The following is a 23,556-nucleotide window of genomic DNA, read 5'->3' as shown; positions in this document are numbered from 1 at the left end:
GAGCCGCCCGGGGGACGCGGCCCCGCACCAAGGGCTCGTCTCCCGGCGCCGGGCCCACAGGTGCCAGCTCCCTGCCCCGCCTCGGCCCGCCCGGGCTTCCCTGCCACCCGCCCTCCCTCTCCCCACTGGGAACAAACAGCCTGCAGTGGCCGCAGCTGCAGCGCGAGACGCGCACCGCGCGCCGGGAGCGAGCCCCGGAGGGGCGGGCGGCGCGGGCCGGAGCGGGGCCGGCGGGACTCGGGAGCTCGCGCGCCTCCCCCCGCGCTCCGGCGCCGGGCCTCTCGGAGGGAGCGGCCTTCCCGCGTCCTCCCTCCGGCCGCGCTGGGGGCGGACGGGCGCGGCGCGGCCCCGCGCGGGCCCCCTCCCCGGGCCGGCCGCGGCGGGCGCGGGGCGGCGCGGCGGGCGGCGAGCTCCGCATTCGAACCTCCCTCGCAAAGACGGTCTCCGCCCCACAATGCACCGCGGCGGGCAGCCTTTGAAAAAGCGGCGCGGCTCGTTCAAGATGGCGGAGCTCGACCAGTTGCCTGACGAGAGTGAGTAGCACCTCCAAGCACCCCCCGCCTCTTCCCGCCGGCCGCCTGCGCCCGGGCGGCCCCGACCGGGCCGGGCGGCCGTGCCCTCCGCTCGGCAAGGGGGCGGACTGCCAGCCCCGCCGTGGGCCCCCGGTGCTCCCAGCCCGGGGTCGCCGCCGCGTCGCCGCCTTTGTTATGGTGTCGGTGTGTTGGGTTCTGGGGCTGTGGGAGCGCCGGGGCCGGAAACCGAAAGCGCGGGGGCCCTCCCGGCCGATCCGGGCCGGGCCGAGGCAGCGCCGGAGGGGCCCGCCCGCCACGCTCGCCGCGCGGCTTATGTAACTCGCGCGTCCGGCCGGGGCACCCGCGCTGGGGGGCCACGGGGGTCGCGGCGCCGCGGGCCGCCCCCGCCTCCGGTCTCGGTCTTCGCGGTTCCTGCCCCCCCGGGTGTCCGCCCCTGGAAGTGTTTCCGTGTCACAGCGTGGCCCCTTCCCCCGGGACCACAGGTGGCCGTGGCCCTTCCCGGGGACAGTCCAGGCGTGGGGACCCAGCTGGCCCCGGCCCACCGCTGTCCTTCTGTGCGAATGCGTCGTGAGACCCCCGGGGGCCCGGCCCGGCTGCGACAGTCCCCGCAGGCTCGCGCGGGGCTCGGCCCGGGGTGCTCGCCCCCCACCCCCGTGCATTGGCCCTGGAACCGCGTGTCCTCGCCCCGCCATCCACGACCCGCGTGTTTCCCTGGACGGCGGCGGGAGCGCGGCGGGACTCAGTGCTGCCGTGGGGACAGCGTTGTCCCGCGCGCGTGAAAAGGCACGTTGCGCCCAGGTCCCGAGCCGCACTCGCCGTCCGTGTCCCGCTGTGTCGTTCCTGAGAGTTCAGGGTGACAGGAACGAGGGGCTCCATCATCACCGTCACACCGATGGGTCCAAGAGGCAGACGGACACTGGCAGAACTGACGGCCAAGAGGCAAAGGGACACTTTCCAAAACGACGGCCACCTCTGTTTTCTCCGTGGGGTTCTAGACTGTCCCTGTGCCAGTCAAGTTACAAGGACAGCGCGAGCGGCCGGGCTGCCGCGAAGGGTGTTGGAAGAGCTGGCCTTTCAGCTTCGCCCCAGGCCGGCGAGCGCCCGGCTCCAGCAGGACTTTCCCCGGGAGGGAAATGGTCCAGTCCGCCTCCTCCACTTGGGTAGGAGTAGCCTCCGGGCGGCTGTGGACCTCGTCCCAGGGGCCACAGTGGCTGAGACACTGCATTTTCAATTTTATTTCATTTGCGTTCATTTAAATTTAAATAGTCACGTGTGTGGCCAGTGGCTCTTGGTTTGGACAGGGCACATCTGTCCGTACCCTCTCCGGGCATCTTACTGTTCCCTGCCTGCAGAATACAGTTGAGTGGGGTTTACAGTGCTCTCCCATAAGGGTGGACCTACGAAGCACGATGCGCTTGTCGTCTGAAAATCCTTGCTATCGTTACCACGAAGATGGTCTCATCCCCTCTTAGAAGTCACAACCACTGGAACTGTTCCTTTGCTTACGGCGGTCGCTCTGTTGTCATGAGAGGGGTTCCACGTGTCTTTCTTGCAGCTGTCATTGGGAACATTTGCTCGCCATCATTAAACATTTATGGAGGACTTACTAGGGATCTTTGTAGACTTGGGACTCATACGAGGGTTCAAACTGCAGCTACACTCTCAGACTGGGTAACATCGTTCATGGCACTTTGTGACACCTCTGGGATGCGGAGTGGCGTCTCAGCGTGTGGAGGTGTGCGTGTGTGTTTCTGTGGCGTGCGTCTTGTTTAGGTAGATCACAGCTTGTGGAAAGCAGGGATTACCTTACCTGGCTTGTCACAGAATGCCACACATCAGATACACATTGATACATATGGATTTGAATGGAAAGTAAGAGGCATTTTTCACGAAACGGGTACAGTCTTGAAAAGGGAAAGTAATTCCAATTTGATATTGGAAATAACAGTTTGTTTCTTTGCCGATTTTAGTTAAGGGGCTAGCTAATAAATTAGCCAATAGCCAGTATAACGTTATCAATAAGAAAAGCTAACGTTTATTGAGTACTTCAGGTGTGCAGGCTGAAATGCAGGAAGGTTGTGGTTTCGTTGGGGCTACAGTCAGAGAGGCCCCTCGCTATTACAGTAGAAAATTTTACAAAGATATTAGTTTCTCATTCTCCCCGGTGGTGCCCCAGGAGGAGAAGAACTAAAATGACTAAAATCATACAGATAACTGAGTATGGTTATGAAAGAAACAACACTCTACAGAGAGCTAAAATAAGGCTCAAGAGAAAGGCAATAATTAGCAAATCCAGAAGTCTGGAGTTACTCATCAGTACTTATCAGTCTTGGGAGATTGACTCGCTTGTCTGTTTGAAGAGGAGCTTAAGGTCTTCACTGGCTCACAGGAATAGGAAGGTATCTCGGTGTTTTCTGAATGACAGTCTTCCTCTCTGGGGGAGTTCTTTGGGGGAGTCCTGTGGAGACTTAAATGAACAGGTTTGATTAGAGAGAGTCCTAATTGGACGCAGCTATTGACTCCTTGTAGCGTGACAGTGGTTGGAGTGCTCAGAACTGTATATGGTCCCTTCCATTTAGGAGTTACCTGGTCTGCTGGGGACCCCTCTTTCCAGGTGCTTTTTTGTTGTTAAGGAGGGCACAGCTCACAGTGACCCATTGCGGGGATGGAACAGGCAACCTTGGTGTTATTAGCTCCATGCTCTAACCAACTGAGCTAATCAGCCACGCCTAGGTTTTTAATAATACTAGGTTACCTGGTTCTATGGAGCTGTAATGGGTAGAGTGGTCAGCCTGGGGGACGAGCTGATCCCCATATTCCCTGAGTGCCTGTTGAACCTCTCCCAAGTTAATGATATAAGAAATAACAGAATTGAGGTCAGAGTCTACAGGCAGGCGCTCTCTAAATCCCGGGGGCAGTGCAGTCCAGGTAAGCTGCTGGGACAGAGCAGAGTCAGGGTCTCTCCATTCAGAAGCGAATAGGGATTGAGAGTCTGGGTGTAAGGCGATAAAAAAGAATGCATCTTTGAGGTCCAAGGCAGAAAACCAGCTGGAGTCCCCCTGGCACCTGAGTTAGTATGCAATATGGGTTTGGGACCAGCGGGTGAATAGGAACAGTGGCCTCATTAATAATTTTCAAGCCCTGGACTAGACGGCATTCTTCATGTAGCTTCAAAACTGGCAGGATAGGGGCATTAAAAGGGGATTGAAATATATGGTGATGGAAGGAGAACTGACTCTGGGTGGTGAACACACAATGGGATTTATAGACGATGTAATACAGAATTGTACACCTGAAATCTATGTAAATTTACTAACAATTGTCACCCCAATAAATTTAATTAAAAAAAAGGGGGATTGACGGTACTGAAAGTCCATAAGTTATACTTTTTTTTTTTTAATTAATTTTATTGGGGTGACAATTGTTAGTAAATTTACATAGATTTCAGGTGTACAATTCTGTATTACATCGTCTATAAATCCCATTGTGTGCTCACCACCCAGAGTCAGTTCTCCTTCCATCACCATATATTTGATCCCCTTTACCCTCATCACCCACCCCCCACCCCCTTACCTTCTGGTAACCACTAAATTATTGTCTGTGTCTATGAGTTTTTGTTTCTCATTTGTTTGTCTTGTTCTTTTTGGTTTATATACCACATATCAGTGAAATCATAGGGTTCTCTGCTTTTTCTGTCTGACTTATTTCACTTAGCATTATTCTCTCAAGATCCATCCATGTTGTCACAAATGCTCCTATATCATCTTTCCTTAACGCCGAATAGTATTCCATTGTGTATATGTACCACAACTTCTTTATCCATTCATCTATCGAAGGACATTTTGGTTGTTTCCATGTCTTGGCCACCGTAAACAAAGCTGCAATGAACATTGGCGTACACGTGTCTCTATAGAGAAATGCTTTTATATTTTTGGGGTAGATACCCAGGAGAGCGATTGCTGGGTCATATGGTAATTCTATTCGTAATTTCTTGAGGAACCTCCACACTGCCTTCCATAGCGGCTGCACCAGTCTGCATAAGTTATACATTTTTGTATCAGAGGTTGGAGCCCCTTACGAGCTTTAGCCTTGGGGGTACTTACTGTCTCTTGTGGAGGATGTGATGGGATCCTTCAGAAAGACCTCAATGGATTCTGCCTTAAGGGCTCTTCCTGGGATTCCCTGATCCCAAACCTCAGGATTGACGCTGCTTCAGATGTCCTGGGGTACCCCTGAGGGGGTTTCTGAGACAGGAGAACTTCAGAGGGCTAGGAAGGAACTCCGGAAGACCTAACGCAGCCCCTGAAGCCGAGAGTAGATCTCTTCCCAGCAATGGAGTGGGGCAGTTAGACATAACTAAGAATTTATGAGTTACTAAATGTTCACCCCATTGGCAAGAGACAGGCTGAGTAAGAGCCCGGAACCGAGGGGTTTCAGCAGTTCTTCTAACTGAGTGGGTTTCAGAGGAAATAGGTCCAGAGTGAGCAGTCAAGACAGAGTAGGTGGCTCCTGTATCAATCAGAAAATTAACAGGCTTACCTGCCATGTCCAGGGTCACTGCGGTTCCTCCCCTCTGATGATGATGGTCTTCTTGGGAGCCACTGGGAACCTCAGGCCTTGTCAGTCAATCACAGCCATTTGTGGGGAAGGAGTTGGTCCCCTGCTCCTTTCAAAGCAGGGGACAATCTCTCTTCCAGGGCCCTTTTTGTTTGCACAGAGGCACAGCTGTTTTGGAGGATTAGGGCACCCCTTGCTCCAGTGGTCTGGGCTTCCACATTTAAAGCAGGCTCCCTTACCTGGGGTTCCTCTTCTGGGGTTGCCGGGGTGGCCCAGAGGTGGCTTCGGCCTTGGTCCATCTGTAACTGTGGCCAAAAGCCTGGCCTGTCTCTGATCTCGTCTCCGGTCTTGCTGTGCCTCTCTTTCCTCGTTTTCCCTGTTTGAGTTATTAAGGACGTTGAAAGCAATGTCTGTGAGTTAACTAGTAGGGGCTTGGGGTCCCATAGCTGCGGATGTCAGGTGCACACTGGCTAACAAAATGCATCCCTGCTACCCCTGGGTGGTGGGATCTACATTACCGCGTTTCCCCGAAAATAAGACCCAGCCCGACCAGCAGCTCTAATGCGTCTTTTGGAGCAAAAATTAATATAAGACCGGGTCTTAGATAAGACATTAACTTTTGCTCCAAAAGACACATTAGAGCTGCTGGTCCGGCTAGGTCTTATTTTCGGGGAAGCACAGTAGTGTATTTGCGTAGGGCATCCACTAAGCGAGCATGAAAAAGGGCTGGGTTTTCATATGGCTCCTGTGTAACTTCTTTAATCTTATTAAAAGCCTGCTTTAAATGTGGAAGCCCAGACCATTGGAGCAAGGGGTGCCCTAATCCTCCAAAACAGGCTTGTTTGTGCATCTCTTCATCCCCTTCAGGAGGCACAGATCCATGTGGTCTCTGTGATTAGTTCCCTCCTGCCTGATAATTCCAGTTGGGATCTTGAGTGGAAACAGCCATCATTCCCACCAGGTATTGGTTAGGTTGAAATACATATAGGGAGGTGGCACTTGTCCCCAAATACGAGTGTTTTTTCCTCGGGGGTACAGCAATGAGAGAGAATAATATATAAGTCCCTCCAGGTGAAATCAAAACACAGAGCCAAACCTTTAAACTCATCATTGAACTTGCCTGGATCCTTCAAGAACTTTTCTAAATGGTGTTTGCATTGATTAAAGTCTGACATAGAAAAGGGACATGGACCTGGGTGGTTCCGTGATGTCCCTCTGCCACCTCCTAGAGAAGGCACAGAAATTCTCCCAGCGGTTTAGAACTGGGTAGCAGGGGGTAGATGGGCTGGTATGGGGGTGGGGTGGGTGCAGTCTCTGGTGGACTCTCTGGGAGAGAGACCGGTGACTCCAGTGGGTCCGTGGGGTGTTTAGGGCCTGAACTGGGAGTCAGGGCAGAGGAAATCTCTTTCTCTTGATTACTGTCAAGTGGAGGACCAAGGCTTCCATGGCAGTGATCCAGAGTGCAGGCCCCAGTGCTGGGGGTTGTTTCTTAAGCAGATGAGTGCCTGGACACAGAGGACCTCCATCCGCTTTTCCTGTCATCCACAGAGACCCAACTGCAGGCTGGTGTTATAATTTAGGCTTCCATTTCCCATCTTCTAGTTTATACTGGGGCCACTCAGTGTTACAAAAGAAAATAAGCGTTTTCTTTCTAATACTGTTTCGTTTTAAGGTGGCCCAGTTCTGTAGAAGAAACCAAGAGAGGTGTCTCTAGGAACTGAAGAAGTATTACCCATTTCAAGTCCTTGGGAGGTAGCCTGAAAAGGGGTAAAAGAAGGGATTAGGGGTCTCCCGCAGAGCCCGCAAAGTCTGTGACTCTCCTGAAGAGGCTGGCCAAAGTGGGGGAGGTTGGAGTATCTTTGGCTTCTCCCTGCCAGCCTCTGGTTGCCATGGTTATGGCCCGTTGCCGTGGGCCCCTGACTGCCTCTGGCGTCCCAGAGCTTATAGTCCCATCCCAGTGGTTGCTGCCCCAGGAGTTCGGATCCCTGCCTCGGCCTCTGCAAACCAGAGGACAGGGCTACTGTAAAGTTCCCGGGAGCTCCGTAGATTTCATGCCCTAGGATGGGGCATCCAACACAGGGGCAGGCCCCTGTGACCTGGTGTCATTATAGTTCCAGGACCTCTGTGGATCCCATTCCCCTCTGGCCAGAATGGTATTTATGAGTTTCAAATAGGCCAAAGTGGCTAGTGGGGGAAAGGAGACCTCCCGCCCCGTCTTGTGAAGAAAAGCCTCCCTGGTCCAGGAAAGACAATTTCATTGATTCCTTAGGAAACTGAAAGGTGTGGACCTTATGACAGTTAAATGAATGACGGATTAAACAAACCCGTCGTCCAGATTCTCTTTCTTTGGGGTCCCTGGCCTGATGGTGGAAAGGTTGGTACCCTGTCTTAAATATGACCCCGACAGAGACAGCATGAAGGGCAGGTCCTTTCAGAAAGTCGGCAGAAAAGTGAGACAGATTTAATCCTTCACCAGTCGGAGAGAAGAGTAGCAAAGTAAGTGTGATTTTCAGCTACAGAGGCAAAGCGAGGAATCGGTTGGTCGTTCATGACTTACCTGAGATTTACTTGCCTGCCAATAGCGGGATAGGTGCAGGAAAACCAAAACCAATTTGGACAAGAAGCTAAAAGCGCCTGCGCTCAGAAGTGAAGGCAGAGATAAAGTCGCAAGCCCTGGCTCCCTGGATGCCGTACTAATCCTAATACTGAAAGTTACCATAGGAGGGGGTATTGTGTGATTATGGAACCGGGTACCTTGTAGCACGGATATTGTCTTGAGGTTGGCTATTGTCTTGAGGTTGGCGTAGGCACCTCCTGCCAGTCTGCCCCCATCTGTGACCCGCTCATCCTGTCAGGGGAGTCTTCAAGCGGCGAGCGCCCTCCCAGCTCTTAAGCGCTTGACCCATGCCTGCCTGTGCGACTGAAGCCTCCCCGGAGTGGTCTCAGAAACAGAAAGCAAGCAGAGAGCAAAAGTGGCTTGCAGCTTTCTTCGTACTGTGGGAATTCAGTCTAGATGTCGGCGAAGAAGAATCCCTTCCTTCGTGGTTGCCACACATGTTGCTAGAAAACGGTTCTTGGTGTACACAACAGGAAAGAATTCAAGGACATACCGGATAAGCCAAGCAAGCAGATTTAGTAAAAGGATAGGACATTCTTAAGATGGCGAGGGCAGGCAAGCCTGGAGAGGAGCAGCTGCTCCGAAGAACAATGAGACTTGGGAATTCAGTAAAAATGAAGGCACAAAATATTCAAGACTTAGGTAGGGGTGGCATTATACAAGGTTGGACAATTGTTATAAGTTCACGAATTCAACCTGGAAAATGTGCTACACACCTCATTGCAGAATATCCTATGGTCACCTTCGAAGTTCTCCCCTTGGGAAGCTGTGCACCGATGTCAGAGCCTAGGCCACCCTTCAAAGCAACTTTGGAACTCTTTTTCTGGAATGGCCATCAGAGCTGTCATATTACCCTTGATGTCCTGAATGTCATCAAAATGTCTTCTTTTCAATATTTCCTTTATCTTCGGGTAAAGAAAGAAATCACTGGGGGTCAGATCAGGTGAATAGGGAGGGTGTTCCAATATAGTTATTTGTTTCCTGGCTAAAAACTCCCTCGCAGACAGTGCCGTGTGAGCTGGTGCATTGTCGTGATGCAAGAGCCATGGATTGTTGGCGAAAAGTTCAGGTTGTCTAACTTTTTCACGCAACCTCTTCTGCACTTCCAAATAGTAAACTTGGTTAACTATTTGTCCAGTTGAAACGAATTCACAATGAATAATCCTTCTGATATCAAAAAAGGTTAGTGACATCATTGCAACAAGTTCCCGAACTTAATTGTTAGACCTTGTAGGCGGTCCTGGGTGAGTCCTCTCTGACCATTCCTTCCTGTCTGAAGGAGGGATTTTTGTCCTTATTTGGCTCAGTCAGAGCTGTCATGGCGATATAGGGGGTGGAGATTTTCCCTAACTGCAATGCTAATAATCCATTATAATTAGCTAAAATTCACCTGGAGGGGCAAGATGGCGTCCTGGATCTGCCCTCTGCCACCGACATCTACCACTGAAATCTAGTTCTGGCTGGTCTCGTGGCTGCATTTTTTCTTTTCTTTTCTGTTCTTTCTTTCTTTCTTTTTTTTTTTTTTAAATTTTTATTGGGCAACATTGTGTTTTTTCTAGGACCCATCAGCTCTCACGTCAAGTCGTTGTCCTTCAATCCAGTTGCAGGGGGTGCAACCCACCATCCCATGTGGGAATTGAACTGGCAACCTTGTTGTTAAAAGCTAATTGAACTGGCAACCTTGTTGTTAAAAGCTAATTGAACTGGCAACCTTGTTGTTAAAAGCTCGAAGCACACTAACCAACTGAGCCATCCCGCCACCCCACCAGTAGCTCAGAGACAGCTTGTTATCTTCAATCTAGTTGTGGAGGGCGCAGCTCACTGGCCCATGTGGGAATCAAACCGGCAACCCTGTTGTTCAGAGCTGGCGCTCTAACCAACTGAGCCATCAGGCCATCTTGTACTTTTTCTTAAGGACGATTTCATCTCCTCCCTCCTTTGTCTCCCTTTACCTCCTCCTTCCCTTCCTCCCCCTTTCTCCCCATGGCCCTATTCTTTGTGCCTATGGTAACACTATGAGTATAGTTACCATTTTATGTACTTGTTTATTGTGTGTCACCTCCCACTAGGGAGGTCTAGAATAGTGCTATGTCAGGCATTCTGTGAATATTTGTTGAATGAATGAATGAACATACCCAGTTAGAACAGGATTCTAACAATCAAATTCACATGCCTGTAAAATTCATGTTCTTAATTTAATGTTTTTTTTTTGACTGATCAGAGTAATACTGACAGCATGATATAAAATTATCCATGTGCTATGTGCCTTGTACGTATATTAACGCATTTAATCCCCATTTTACAAATGAAGAACCCAGCGGCACAGAGAGGGTAAGTAATTTACTTAAGGTAACACAGCCAGAACATGGCAGAACCAAGATTTAAACACAGCTAGTCTAGACCTGTGCTCTCAACCACCATGCTATACTGTCTTTCAAAAAACATAAAAGGTTAAAAGTGGCAGGTCAGAATCCTCAAGATATAGTTCCTGCCTTCATGGAGCAGGAAAGAATGTCCTTGCTGCTCACACCTCTTCCTTCCGATCTCTGCTCAAATATCACCTTTCAGAGAAGCTAATCATGAACACCTTATAGAAAAGTCATCTTCCCAGCCCCACGCCACATTCCCTACCATTATCCTTTTTTTTTCAGGTAGTGCTTACCATTTGGGGGAGGGGTGTCCTCTCACTAGAATATAAATTCCATGAGAGCAGAGACTTTGGCTGTTTTGCATGCTGTCCTATCCCAAATGCCAAGATCAGGGCCTGGGATGCAGTCGGCATCCCATACGAATGAATGAATGAGTGAGTGAGTGAGTGAGTGAGTGAATGAATGAATGATTACTACTTTTTCTCAGATGAACCATATTTCTCATGGTAGCTGCATGGGTATGTGCCCTGTCTACTACTGCTACTTCCCACTTGTGTTGTATTGTTTGAGGTTTTTTTAGCAAGACTGTAAAGCATCTCTCCCCGACTTCTTCCCCCACAAATTTACTGCCTTTGGTCGTTAAGCTTCAATTTGCCATACAAGAAACTCATAAAGTGTCCTGTTAACCATTCTCCACATCTAGGCAAGCGGGTAGAGTGAAAGCAAGAGTGGCTTTGATGTTGATGGGTTGTCTGTTCTGTAAGCCTCTCTCACTGCCCTGTGGAGGAAAAGTCAATTGAGGTTTAAGTATCTGAGATGCATAGAAATATTTCATAGCTAGAATCGCAGTCCTTTATTTGTTGCTTCTCGTATAAAGTCTCTTGTCCATTTATATGAGTTGTAGATCATTGCTGCTTTTATTAAACACCAAGGAGAATTCATCTTTCTTCACTGACTTTTGTACTAAGTTCATGTTCTTCTTTCTTTATCCCTGAGATCATTCTTTATTTATTGCCTTTTGTGTTTTATGTGATGATATAATGGACTGGCTCCTTGAAGTGCCACACATTTAAAACATGCCACTTAAAAATTTGTCTTTTTTCAGTGCAAGTAACTGACCAACATTAAAACATAAATGGATGTCACAGTAACTGAGATGAGAAGTAGCTGGTTATAAAATAAAACACATTTGAAAATGAGGAATGATAAATAAGAATTTGACAAAAGGAAAAGGAAAAAAGGTGTTCTAAACAGTTTTAAATTTTAAAGAGGGAGATTTGCTCATCTATAATTCTATGAATAATTTCTACTTTGGAGCATAAGAAGGGTTTTTTTCCCTGTTAATTTATTTTATTTTATTGAGATGTAATTGACATACCATTGTATTAGTTTTAGGCGTACAACATAATGATTTGATGTTTGTATATATTGCAAAATTATTACCATGGTAAATCTAGCTAATACCCATCACACAGTTACATTTTTTTCTTATGATGAGAACTTTTTAAGATCTGCTATTTTAGCAACTTTCAGATGTTTAATACAGTATCATTCACAGTAGTCACCATGCTGTACATTACATCCCCAGTATGTTTTTGTCTTATAACTGGATGTTTGTACCTTTTCACCTATTTCCCCCTACCTCAACCCCCCACCTCTGGCAACCACTAATCTGTTCTTTATATCTCAGGGTTTTTTTGGTTTTCTTTTTTTTTTAGATACCACAGATAAGTGAGGGAGCATCCTTATTATTTTTCAAGTGACTTGGACTTCTTTGCAATATACATATGCAATTCAGAAATGTCCAATGTAGTGCTCTCCCTTTCTAATAAAAGTTCTTTTTCTGCTGATTCTCCTACTTCCCTCACCCATAGATCCTATGCTTTATTCACTCCAGGAGCCCAGTGTTTCTCAAAGTGAGCCTTTGGCTTACCTGCAACAGAATTCCCCGAGGATCCTTATTAATCATACAGACTGTGTGTGTATGAGGAGCTTCGTGGTTGTTGCAATATACACCTGAGTTTGTTTTAGTCAATGAACCCCTCCAGCGTCGTGCCCTTCTTGGCTGTTCTGAACTCCCTTTTGCAGCTTGGATCTTTTAAGTGTTGCACATAACCTGCCTGCATTTCAGGCTTTCAAGGGACTTATTGCCTGCTATGACAGTCCCTGGATCATTTCCATTTTCTGTTTTCTCCAAAATTGCTTCTGTTCCTCCTCTTGCTCTTTCCCCCCACATTTTTTTTCTCTTGGAAAGGTCTCCAATTCTCACAAGTTCAGTAAGACTCCCAAATGTCTCTTTCCAGTTCTTCCTTATCTGAATTCTTTTCTATAGCTTGAATTGTCTGCTAGTTATTTCTAATTGCACATCCCACCGTCACTTCAAACTCAACATTGCTAAAACCAAATGGATCACGGGTACTCCCAAACCAAGTTCTTTATCTCTCACTTTGATTATGCAATAATATTGATTTGTTTTATTGCAGGTTCTTCAGCAAAAGCCCTTGTCAGTTTGAAAGGTAAGAATCATAGCATCATTCTTTAGGTATGGCATAAGCTAGAAGTTTAATTTTTTAAATTAATTTGGGTATAGTAGTTTTTTCTCTTTCTAAGTTAAGATTTATTATTGGTTTTCACTGATAATAACTTTAATTAAATATGCTGTTATAGGAGAATTGGTCCTTGGTCTTAGAAATTATTAAATTTTTTCCCTACAATTATTGATTAAAGAGCTTTCTAACTATAACATTCCAGGCAGATCTTACTAGATTTAAAACATTTATGAAACAATTGTGCTAAGCTGTATTTTTGCATAATAGTTTATTTTTATTAACCTTGCCTTTTAAGTAATAAGTCTCTTAAAATAAAAGAATGATAGTAATTTTCTTTCTCTGAGAAAAAAGTTAGACATGTTTCTTGGTCTTGCTATTTCTTTCTGTAAGTACATGAGACCAACCCTCTTAATATAATTTATTTTGAAATTTTACCTCTTCAGCAAGATTCTACTGGGTAAGTAAATTTGGAACCAAGCTAGATTGTCTCAAAGGTTCATTAGTACTTCTAGTTTTTAAAACTACTATATTGTGCTTTGGGTTAGTGATTTACCAAATTAAGTCCTTCTGGCTTGGAAACACTCATCTTCCAGAATTATTCTAATTTCTTTGCCTGCCAAGATCAACCCTATCCCACCTCTTTTCTTTTTTCTTCTCTTCTCTTCTCTTCTCTTTTCTTTTCTTTTCTTTTTTTAAGATTTTATTGGGGAACAGTGTGTTTTTCCAAGGCCCATGAGCTCCAAGTCAAGTCGTTGTCCTTCAATCTAGTTGTGGAGGGCGCAGCTCAGCTCTAAGTCCAGTCGCCGTTTTCAATCTTAGTTGCAGGTGGCACAGCCCACCATCCCATGTGGGAATTGAACCGGCAACCTTGTTGTTAAGAGCTCGCGCTCTAACCAACTGAGCCATCCAGCTGCCCCCCAGCCTCTTATCTTTTGTACGTATTAAAATATATGTCTGAAAAAGCATTTCATTATTTTTTCCCAATATTAAAATAATTTTTCTTTAAAAAAAACATATATAAGTAATGAAATTTCATATGGAAAAAATTAGAAAATACTGATAAGCAACTAGAAAGAAATGAAAATAACTATGTTGGGTATACTCATCCCAGTGTTCTATGTCTCTCGCTATATATAAACATATCCTTTACATAAAAATTAAACTCACCCTTTATTTTCATAATATGTCTAATCACTTGATTGGATCTTTTCTGGTTGCATACAACTCTGAAGATGTTTCTTTGAGTTAAGGAAAACAGAAACTCCACACATTTCACTTTTAGATATCAGGAGTTTTGTATACTGAAGCAGAAAACATTTAGAAATATGCTCTAAATTCAAAGTTAAAAGGAGCTTTTTCCATTGCCCTTCTCTCAATTACATTGTTCTTATGAGCTAGTTCTTGGCAAATTAGAATAGAGGAATCATTAAAAACCAAAAAGAAGGAAGCCACCGTTTTAACAAGAACATTTAATACTTTCAAGATGCATTGCCTTGTCAAATTATGTAGAGTTTGAAAAATAATACAGAAGAGATTTTTTTATTTGTAGTAACCTAAAATTATTATGGTTAAGTGTGTTTTCCATATTGTTAAATATTTCAGGTATATTACTATTATTAAAAAGGCAATGTTCATAGTATGAAATCCTTTGAACTAAGCTTAAATCTCATTAGTAATAATTATTTATTACAGAGGGAAGCTTATCTAACACATGGAATGAAAAGTTCAGTTCTTTACAAAAAACACCTGTTTGGAAAGGCAGGAATACAGCCTCTGCTGTGGAAATGGTAAGGAATTAGTTTTCTTACACTTTAGAATATAGCTATGTTGTCTGTATTGTTGTCATGTGCAGATTCTTAAAGCACAGTAAAAATTTTCCAAGGTTTTTCCCCAATTCCAAACATTTGAGTCCTCAAGTGTCACTGAGCAGTATTTGATCACATTTAGATAAATAATCTGTAGCCTGTGATAATCTGGTCATCGTTAAGCATTTTTAAGTCATTGTAGTTTGTTTAAATAGGCAAAAACAAAACAAACTTCCACAACCCTAAATCGTACTTTTTTTTAGAATGTAAAAAATGTTACATGGCTCTAATTCCCTACGAAAAGATACATAAATAAATGGTAAGATATTAAAATCTTGTGTAGGTCACGGTTACCCTTGCGCATTTAGGGCTGGGAAGTAGAGATGAGCGTGTAGTTGGGATGGCTAATGATTTGGGGGCCTCGGCTCCTCCCATGCCTAGCCAGGTCGCCAGGAGGGTTTAGGGGTCAGTCATGAAACAAGCCTGGATCTGGGAAGACAACAGCGGTCACAGTAGCTTGGGCAGCTGGCATGTGCAGGACTTTCCCCACTCGGGCAGTTCTATCACCATCATTTTCTTCCTCCTCTCTACCAATTGTCAGGGGAGAAAGGACTTCCTGTCGGGACTATGGAGTGTTGAGACTCGCAGTGGGTTTAATTTTAAGGATCCATACCTCTAGCCTTGACTCAGTTGGATGCTGCTCATATGTTGCTAGCCCTCTACACCTACCTCCATTCCAACTAGGCAGGGAGCTCTGTCTTAAATGATGGGAGAAGGATTTGAAAAAGGATGCTATTGAGTACTACTGGGATATTATTTCTGTTATTCTATTAATATTAATGAAGCATCTGAACCTCAGATGGATTGTAAAATTTTTCACATTATAGACACTTTAGTGTGTGATGTACTTTGGGTACTTAAAAATGTTAATTATACGCACATTTATCAAGTATCTTGTATTTTTATTTACAAAAGGAAATTCAGTTAACAATTTCTGACAGCAGATATAGTATAATTGTATATACATTTAGATTTACCCTCCAGAGTGATCTAGGAACTTTGTCCCAGCCCAGCCCTGTGCAACAGATGTATCATGTGTTACACCCACTGGTATTAATTCAAACACCAACATAATGAGAACTGGAATTTCCAGAATTTATTTTCCTGTCCTCACCATTCTAGACTGCCAGTGTAGTAAGGAGACTTGGATTCTAGTTTTAATCATCAGCTAGGTGTTTCATTTATAAATACATCGCGTAAATATGTCTTACTACCTTCTAAATCTGAGATTATTTATACTTGACTTTATGCACTTTGTATTCCCCAAACTTCATCCTTCTATACTGCTGATAATCCAGAGTTAGCTATATTATCTAAGGATAGAATTATATTTTGGAACAGAAATGGGAAGTGTTCAATCTTTTCATTATTTAAAAACTTCTATCATAGCCTTTCAGAAATTCAAAACGAAGTCGACTCTTTTCTGATGAAGATGACAGACAAATAAATACAAGATCACCTAAAAGAAACCAGAGGGTTGCAATGGTTCCACAGGTATGTGTGTGCTAAAATTTTGTTTCATGTGGTAGGAAGTGAGCAGTTGCTCAGAGTAATACAGTTTATTCTGTTACATTTTGAGTAACAAATTCTTTTCTTGAAATCAGTGCTCCAGCTCAGCTTTTATTTTAGTCACCTAGAAAAGGCCATTATTTTATTGATGGACTTTAAACCGGAGTAGAAAGCCAGTCCTCAGTCTTACAAATGCACACTTTTCTTTTAAGCATGAAGATAGTGGACATGAAGCAAATGGATTTGGCAATATGGAATCAGTTTGGAGTTTTGCATGGAAATGAGAGAGGATTCTATTTTATCACTGAGGGAAAGGTGTTGAAGACTTCTTTATCCAGAAGAGGAACATATATAGCCTGAAATCTTATCTCCTCTTTCATTTTTGGCATTTGTTGTTTTTTAAAAAAAAAGTGATAGCAGACATGTAAGAATCAAAGGAATGAGTGAAAAATTGGATAAGGAAACATTAACTTCATGAATAGTGTAATTTTTCTATCAAATTTACTAATTTTGATACAGTTATTACCTACTTTCTTTTCTTTTTTTTCCCAGAAGTGTAATAAGGTTTTCAAGTAAGATGGGACGTGGTAGAAGTGATTTTCTCAACCAGGAATTGGCAACATCAAATAGATTAAAGGCATGATCAGCAATGTGCCCTACCAAGAAAAAAACCCCAAAACCCAAAACTCTTACATTACTGTATGATAATTTCAAATAGTAAAATATGTTCATGTTCTATAAAATAAATAAAAATGTATTTTGAATTTTTTAACATCAAGGATAAATGCACATAAGCATCAAAAATTCAATTTTATAAAATTGGCACAAATACATAATGTGTATTTCTTGACTCCGTAGGTATTGGATACAAAGTTGAATGAATCTAAGAAATAGTTAAGTAACAACTATTTCTTGCATTGACTTTAGAAGAGCTATGATAATTAGGATGATTTGAACGACTTAACTCGGTTTAGATTTTTTAAATTTCCAAGTTTGTATTTTTCTTTTTTTTCAGTTCTTTTTTTCCTCCAACTAATTTTTAGGGAAATTTTCAAATGTGCAGAAAACTCTGATCTTTATGACTATAAAACCATCCAGCCCCAACTCTATCCACCGCCTTCCTCCCCAGACACCTCATCCCTTCTAGGACTATTTGACAAAGTCCTTTCTACTTCTAAGCAATGCAGAGAAAATACAAGACAAACATGTTCTAAAACTTCTTCTGAGTTTTCTATTTTTTAGCCTTAAGATGCCTAGTTCTTTTGATCTCATTTACATGACATGGCTCATTCCCTTACCCTCCTAGTCACAGCCTCTAAATCTGTTGTATTATGTCTGTGTGTTTCTTTAAACAGCACTGTCCAGTAGTGAAATTATAAAAACCGACTTTTATTGAATTCTTAGTATATAGTAGGTCCTTTTCTAAACACTTCGTATGTATTACTTTGATTTAATCTTCAGCAATCCCAGTGAGATAGGTTACTATTATATTATAATATTTCCCGTTTTTCAGATGGTAAAACAGACGTACAGAAAAGTATCTTGCTCAAGATCACAAAGCTGAGAAGCTGATGCTAAAATGGCAGGCATCCTGTTTCCAGAGCCTTGCTTTTTTTGTTTCTTGGTTTTAATAGCTTTATTAAGATATAATTTTAAAAAAGGATATAATTCACATATTATACAGTTGATCTATTTAAAGTGCACAAGTCAATGATTTTAATGTATGCACAGAGTTGAGCGACCACCACCACAACCAATTTTAGAACATTTTTCTCACCACAAAAGAAACTATGTGGCCAGTAGCAGTCACTCCTTTTTCCATGCGTTGAATAAACCCTTAGAAGTGTAATTGCTACAACAAGGGTATTAACATTTAAACTTTGGAAGATACTACCAAAAAAATCTATTCATAAAAGTTAGTAGTTTATATTTCACTAACATTTTGAATATATTTCGCCACACTCTACAAGGAATTTTTAATACAGTTTTATATCCAATGAGCTACCAATACCTTATGTAAAAATCTGGGTCAATTAACTCATTGGAAAGAAAAGTAGCACTTTTTCTGACAATAGTATTTTATAGTAATTTGTTATTTATGCTTAACTCATGGCATACAAAAAAGTGTTTTTACCTTAGAAAGTTAATTTTCTAAGTACAGTGTGGTATCTTAAATGGGATGCTGGGACAGAAAATAACATTAGTGGAAAAACTGATGAAATCCAAATAAAGCCTGTACTTTAGTTAATAGTATTGTACCATGTTAATTTTTTATTTTTGACAAGCGATGGTTATATAAGATGTTAACATTAGGGAAAGCTAGGTGAAGGGCATATGAGAACTCGACTATCTTTACAACTTTTCTATAAATCTACAATTTTTCCAAAGTAAAAAGTGTGTAATAAAAATAAAAAGTTAATCTGACCTCTACTTACCTTCCAGATCTAGTTTCCTCATCTACTGGTAACCACTGTAATTAGCTTGATTATTTTTTTTGACCTTTTTAATACTTCTAAAACTTCATGCATTGATATAAAATATCAGGTATTGTTTAAAATATGTGGTTTTCTTGTTTGTTTTTTGTTTTTTGTTTTTTATTGGGAATACTGCGAGCAGTGTGCCCTTCCAAGACCCATCAGCTCCATGTCAAGCCGTTGTTTTTCAATCTAGTTATGGGGGGTATAGTTCAGCTCCAAGCCAAGCCATTGTTTTCAATCTAGTTATGGAGGGCGCAGCTCACTGGTCCTTGTGGGAATGGAACCGTGGATCTTGGTGTTATGAGCACAGTGCTCCCTAATCACTGAACAAACTGGCTGCCCACCGCTGGCCCAGCTCCGAGCTCAAGCTACTGCTGCTCACTGGGCCATGGGGGACCCAAACCGGCAGCAACCTTCGTGTTAAGAGCTTGCACTCTAACCAACTGAGCCATCCGGCTGCCCCAAAATATGTAGTCTTAAAATTACATTTTTAGTATCATTTTCATGGTATTGTATCATGCATCATTCTGTAATTTGTTTTTTTCACTCAAAAGTCTGTTTTTGAGATCTGGCTGTGCTGATTGATTTAGAGGGTGGGAAGGAGGGAAGGAGGGAGGGAGGGAAGGAAGGAAGATCAGGCTTTAATATTTTGTTTTTTTACTGTTATATAGTATTCAATCTTATTTATAAATAATTTATAATTATAAATTCTCCCACTTATGGGTATTTAAGTGGTTTCTAAGTTTTTACTATTATAAACAATGCTGTAGTGAACATCCCAAGCATGTTCATATAAATTTGCAAATGTCTTTCTAGGATAGATGCCTAAAATGTGGATATGCACATTAAAAATTTTTTAAGTAGTGCCGAATTATTCTCTAAAGAAATTATACTGGTTTATACTCTCTGCCAACAATATATCATACCTATTTTTCCAAATGCTTTCCAACTCAGTATATAACCAAACTTCCAGATTTTTGCTGAATTCATAATAGCATCTGACTTATTTAGTTGACATTTTATCTATGAGTGACTGAGAAATTTTTCATATATGTTTAGAAACTATTTCTTTCCTGTAAACTGTCATTTCCCCATATTCTATTAGTTTGTTGGCCATTTTCTTATTAGTTTGTCAGAAGTTTGTATATATTAAGAATATTTGGGGGCGGCCGGGTGGCTCAGTTGGTTATAGCACAAGCTCTAAACAGCAGGGTTGCCAGTTCGATTCCCACATGGGCCAGTGAGTTGCGCCCTCCACAACTAGATTGAAGAACAACAACTTGGAGCTGATGGGCCTGGAGAAACACACTGTTCTCCAATTAAAAAAAAAAAAAGAATATTATTAGCCTTTTCACTGTTTATGTTGGTTGTGATTTTTTTTTCAGAGTTCATAGTTTGTCTTTTGACTTTGTTTCTGTATTTTTCACCATGGAGGACTGAAAAAATTTTTGAGTCACATGTAACTCTTTTCTTTTTATGGCTTCTTGAACTTATGCTCAGAAAGACCTTCCCTAGTCTAAAGTTTATAGTTTTAGAATTCTCTCGTATTTCCTATTTTGTTTTTTTCAATGTTTAAATCTTTAATCCATCTGGAATTTATTTTGGAGTAAAGAATGAGGTAAGGCTGCAACCTAATTTTTTTCCAGAGGACTACTTTGTTGTCCTGGTAACATTTACTGAGTAATCCATCATTTATACATTGATTTAAAATGCTACCTGCAGCACAAGCTAAATTCCTGTATATATTTGAGTTTATTTCTAGGCCTTTTATCTCTTTATGTCTACTATGTCTCTGTATGTCCTAGTATCAAATTATTTTAATGTGGCTTTATATTGTATTTTAATGTCTGGTAAGACAGTATTCTTTTTTTAGACTTTCCTAAGTATTCTTGCACATTTTTTTCCCCATGTAAACTTCAGATTCAACCTGCCTAGGAAAAAAATCTGGATGGAAGTTTTATTGGTATTTCACTAATATTATAAATTGATTTATGAGGTCAGACATATGTAACATTGAAACTACCTATCCAAGAACTGGTTGCAGTTCCACCTATTCAAGCCTTAGTGTACCTAAGTAGAGTTTGAAATTTTTTTCCATGTCAGTCTTGCACATTTAAGTGTATTCCTAGGTATTTAATACTTAGTTCTTGTCATTTTAGCTGTCATAAACAGGATATTTCTTCAGTTTTATTATATAACCAATTCTCATTTACATACAGAAAAGATAGTGACTTTTAAAAGATACTCATTTTTGTATATCAACTTTGTATTCATCCGCTTTATTAAATTATCTTACTATTTTTAATGGTGATGGTTGACTTCTTGAGTTTTCTGGGGCAGTCATAATGGTAATGCAAATTGTGGCAGTTTTGTCTTCCCCTTAAAAATTTTATTCCTGTTATCTAATTGAATTGGCTAATTCCATCAAAACAATGTTAATAAATAAATAGGGAAAAAATTGTTACAAAATAGTGGTGATAATCAACATCTTTGTCATATTTCTCACTTTAATGAGAATGTTTTTAATATTTTAACATTGAATATGATACTGACTTTTGGATTAGAATAGGGAGAAATGTGTTTTATATATTAAGAAAGTATCCATCTATTTTTATTTTCTTGGCCAGTCTAACTAAAAGTTTGTCAATTTTGTTAATTTTTTCAAAGAACTTGTTTTCATTGATTTTTCTCTATTGTTTTTCTATTTCATTTATTTCTGCTGTTTATTATTTTCTTCTTTCTATTTGCTTTGGGTTTTCTTTGCTTTTTTTTTTTTCTAGTTTTTTAAAGTGGAAGGGTAGGTTATTTATTTGTGATCTTTCTTCTTTTCCAATATAAGCATTCACCCTATAAATTAAGTTTCCCTCCAAGCATTACATTAGCTGTCTCATTTAATTTTTGGCGTGTTGCATTTTCAGGGATTTCCTCTGTTTCTTTTATATTAAGAGTTGTTTTAATGGATATTGAATTTTATCAAATGTCTTTAGCATCAGTGGAAATGATTATATTATTTGTATTGTTTTGATTTATTGATAATGGCAAGTTACATTAATAGTTTTTTAATACTGGACCATCCTTGCATTTTTGACATAAATTCCACTTGGTTGTATTGTATTCTTTTGGTGTTCTGATGGTGTTCATCTGGTAGCTTTCTTTTTTTTAAGCTTTTTAACAATTGAAATATAACACTATATTACTTTTAGGTATACACTATAATTATTTCATATTTGTATATGTTGCAAAATGATCACCACAGTAATTCTAGGTAACATTCGTCACCACAATTACAAAAATATTTTTTCTTATAATGAGAACTTTAAAAAATCTCTCTTAGTAACTTTTAAATATGCAATACAGTATTATTAACTATAGTCACTATGCTGTATATTGCATCCTCATGACTTATTTGTTTTGTAACTGGTTGTTTCTACGTTTTGATCCATGTTGTCCATTCTCCCACCTCCCACCTGTGGCAACCACCAATCGTTCTCTGTATCTGTAAGTTAGGGGTTTTTTGTTTTTTTGTTTTAGATTATATAATACATACTAGTGAGATCATATATAGTATTTGTCTTTCTCTGTCTCATTTATTTCACTTAGCATAATACCTTCAAGGCCCATCCATGTTGTTGTAAGTAGCAAGATTTCATTCTTTTCTATGGCTGAATAATATTGCATTATAAATATATACCATGTTTTCTTTTATTCTTTCATCCATTGATGGACACTTAGGTAGCTTCCATGTCTTGGCTATTGTAAATAATGCTGCAGTGAACATGGGGGAGCAGATATCTTTTTGAGATCCTGATTTTGTTTCTTTCAGATAAATACCAAGAAGTGGAATTACTGGATCATATGGTAGTTCTATTTTTAATTTTATGAGGAACCTCCATAAGTTTTCCATAGTAGCTGTACCAGTTTACCTTCCCACCAATAGTACATAAGGGTTCCCTTTTCTCCACATCCTTCCCAACACTTTACTATTTCTTGTCTTTTTGATAATGGCCATTCCAACAGGTGATCTGATATCTCACTGTGGTTTTGATTTGCATTTCTTTGGAAATTAGTGATGTCAGCATCTTTTCATGTACCTGCTGGCCTTCTGTATGTCTTCTTTGGAAAAATGATTCTCTGCTCATATTTTAATCAGATTGTTTGAGTTTTGCTATTGAGTTGTATGAGTTCTTTATATATTTTGGTTATTAATTCTTTATCAGATATACGATTTGCACGTTTCTTCCATTCTGTAAATCGCCTTTTCATTTTGTTGATGGTTTCCTTTACTGTACAGAAGCTTTTTAGTTTGCTGTAGCCTGACTTGCTAATTTTTGCTTTTGATGATTATGCTTTTGGTGTCAAATCCAAAAAATCATCACCAAGAGCGATGTCAAGGAGCTTACTGCTTATGTTTTCTTCTAGTTTTATGGTTTCAGGTTTTATGGTAAGTCTTAAATCCGTTTTGTTAGTTTTTATGTTTGGTGTAAGACAGTGATCCAGTTTCATTCTTTATATCCTTTTTTGCATTCTTTGTGTCTGTCCAGTTTTCCCAACACCATGTATTGAAGAGACTGTGCTTTCTTCATTGTATATTCTTGGCTCTTTTGTCATAAGTTAATTGACCACATGTGTGGGTTTATATTTGGGATCTCTGTTCCATTCCATTGATCTATGTGTCTGTTTTTGTGCCAGTACCATACTGTTTTTGATTACTACAGCTTTGTAATATATGAGTAATATACATAGTTTGAAATCAGGGAACATGATGCCTCCAGCCTTCTTTATCAGGATTGTTTTGGGTATTTGGGGTCTTTTGTGGTTCCATACAAATTTTAGGATTGTTTGTTCTATTTCTATGAAAAATGCCATTTGAATTTTAATAGGGATTCAATTAAATCTTAGATCAGTTTGGGTAATACGGACATTTTAATAATATTAATTCTTGCAATTTGTGAACACAGAGTATCTTTCCAAGCATTATTAAAATTATTAGAAATGAATGATATTTACTGAGGATTTCTTTTCTTAGGTTGGTGCAAAAGTAATTGCGGTTTTTGCAATTATTTTTAACCTTTTAGACCAA

The 23,556-nt window shown here is 41.3% G+C and overlaps 1 protein-coding gene across 1 annotated transcript in view; it reads left to right on the top strand.

Moving 5' to 3' along the window:
* The first annotated feature begins 377 nt into the window (after window positions 1–377).
* Window positions 378–23,556, top strand: part of LIN9 (lin-9 DREAM MuvB core complex component) — a 46,393-nt gene continuing 23,214 nt past the window's right edge. The window contains exons 1-4 of the mRNA XM_081039104.1: window positions 378–533; window positions 12,560–12,592; window positions 14,318–14,412; window positions 15,880–15,984. Coding sequence (XP_080895230.1) covers window positions 455–533; window positions 12,560–12,592; window positions 14,318–14,412; window positions 15,880–15,984 — 312 coding nt within the window. The 5' untranslated portion in view covers window positions 378–454. The remainder of the gene's footprint in view (window positions 534–12,559; window positions 12,593–14,317; window positions 14,413–15,879; window positions 15,985–23,556) is intronic.

This window comes from Rhinolophus hipposideros (genome assembly GCF_964194185.1).
Source record: "Rhinolophus hipposideros genome assembly, chromosome: 26".
Classification (NCBI taxonomy): Eukaryota; Metazoa; Chordata; class Mammalia; order Chiroptera; family Rhinolophidae; genus Rhinolophus; species Rhinolophus hipposideros.
The sequence above is the reverse complement of the archived record's forward strand: the minus strand, read 5'-3'. Positions and strand labels throughout refer to the sequence as shown.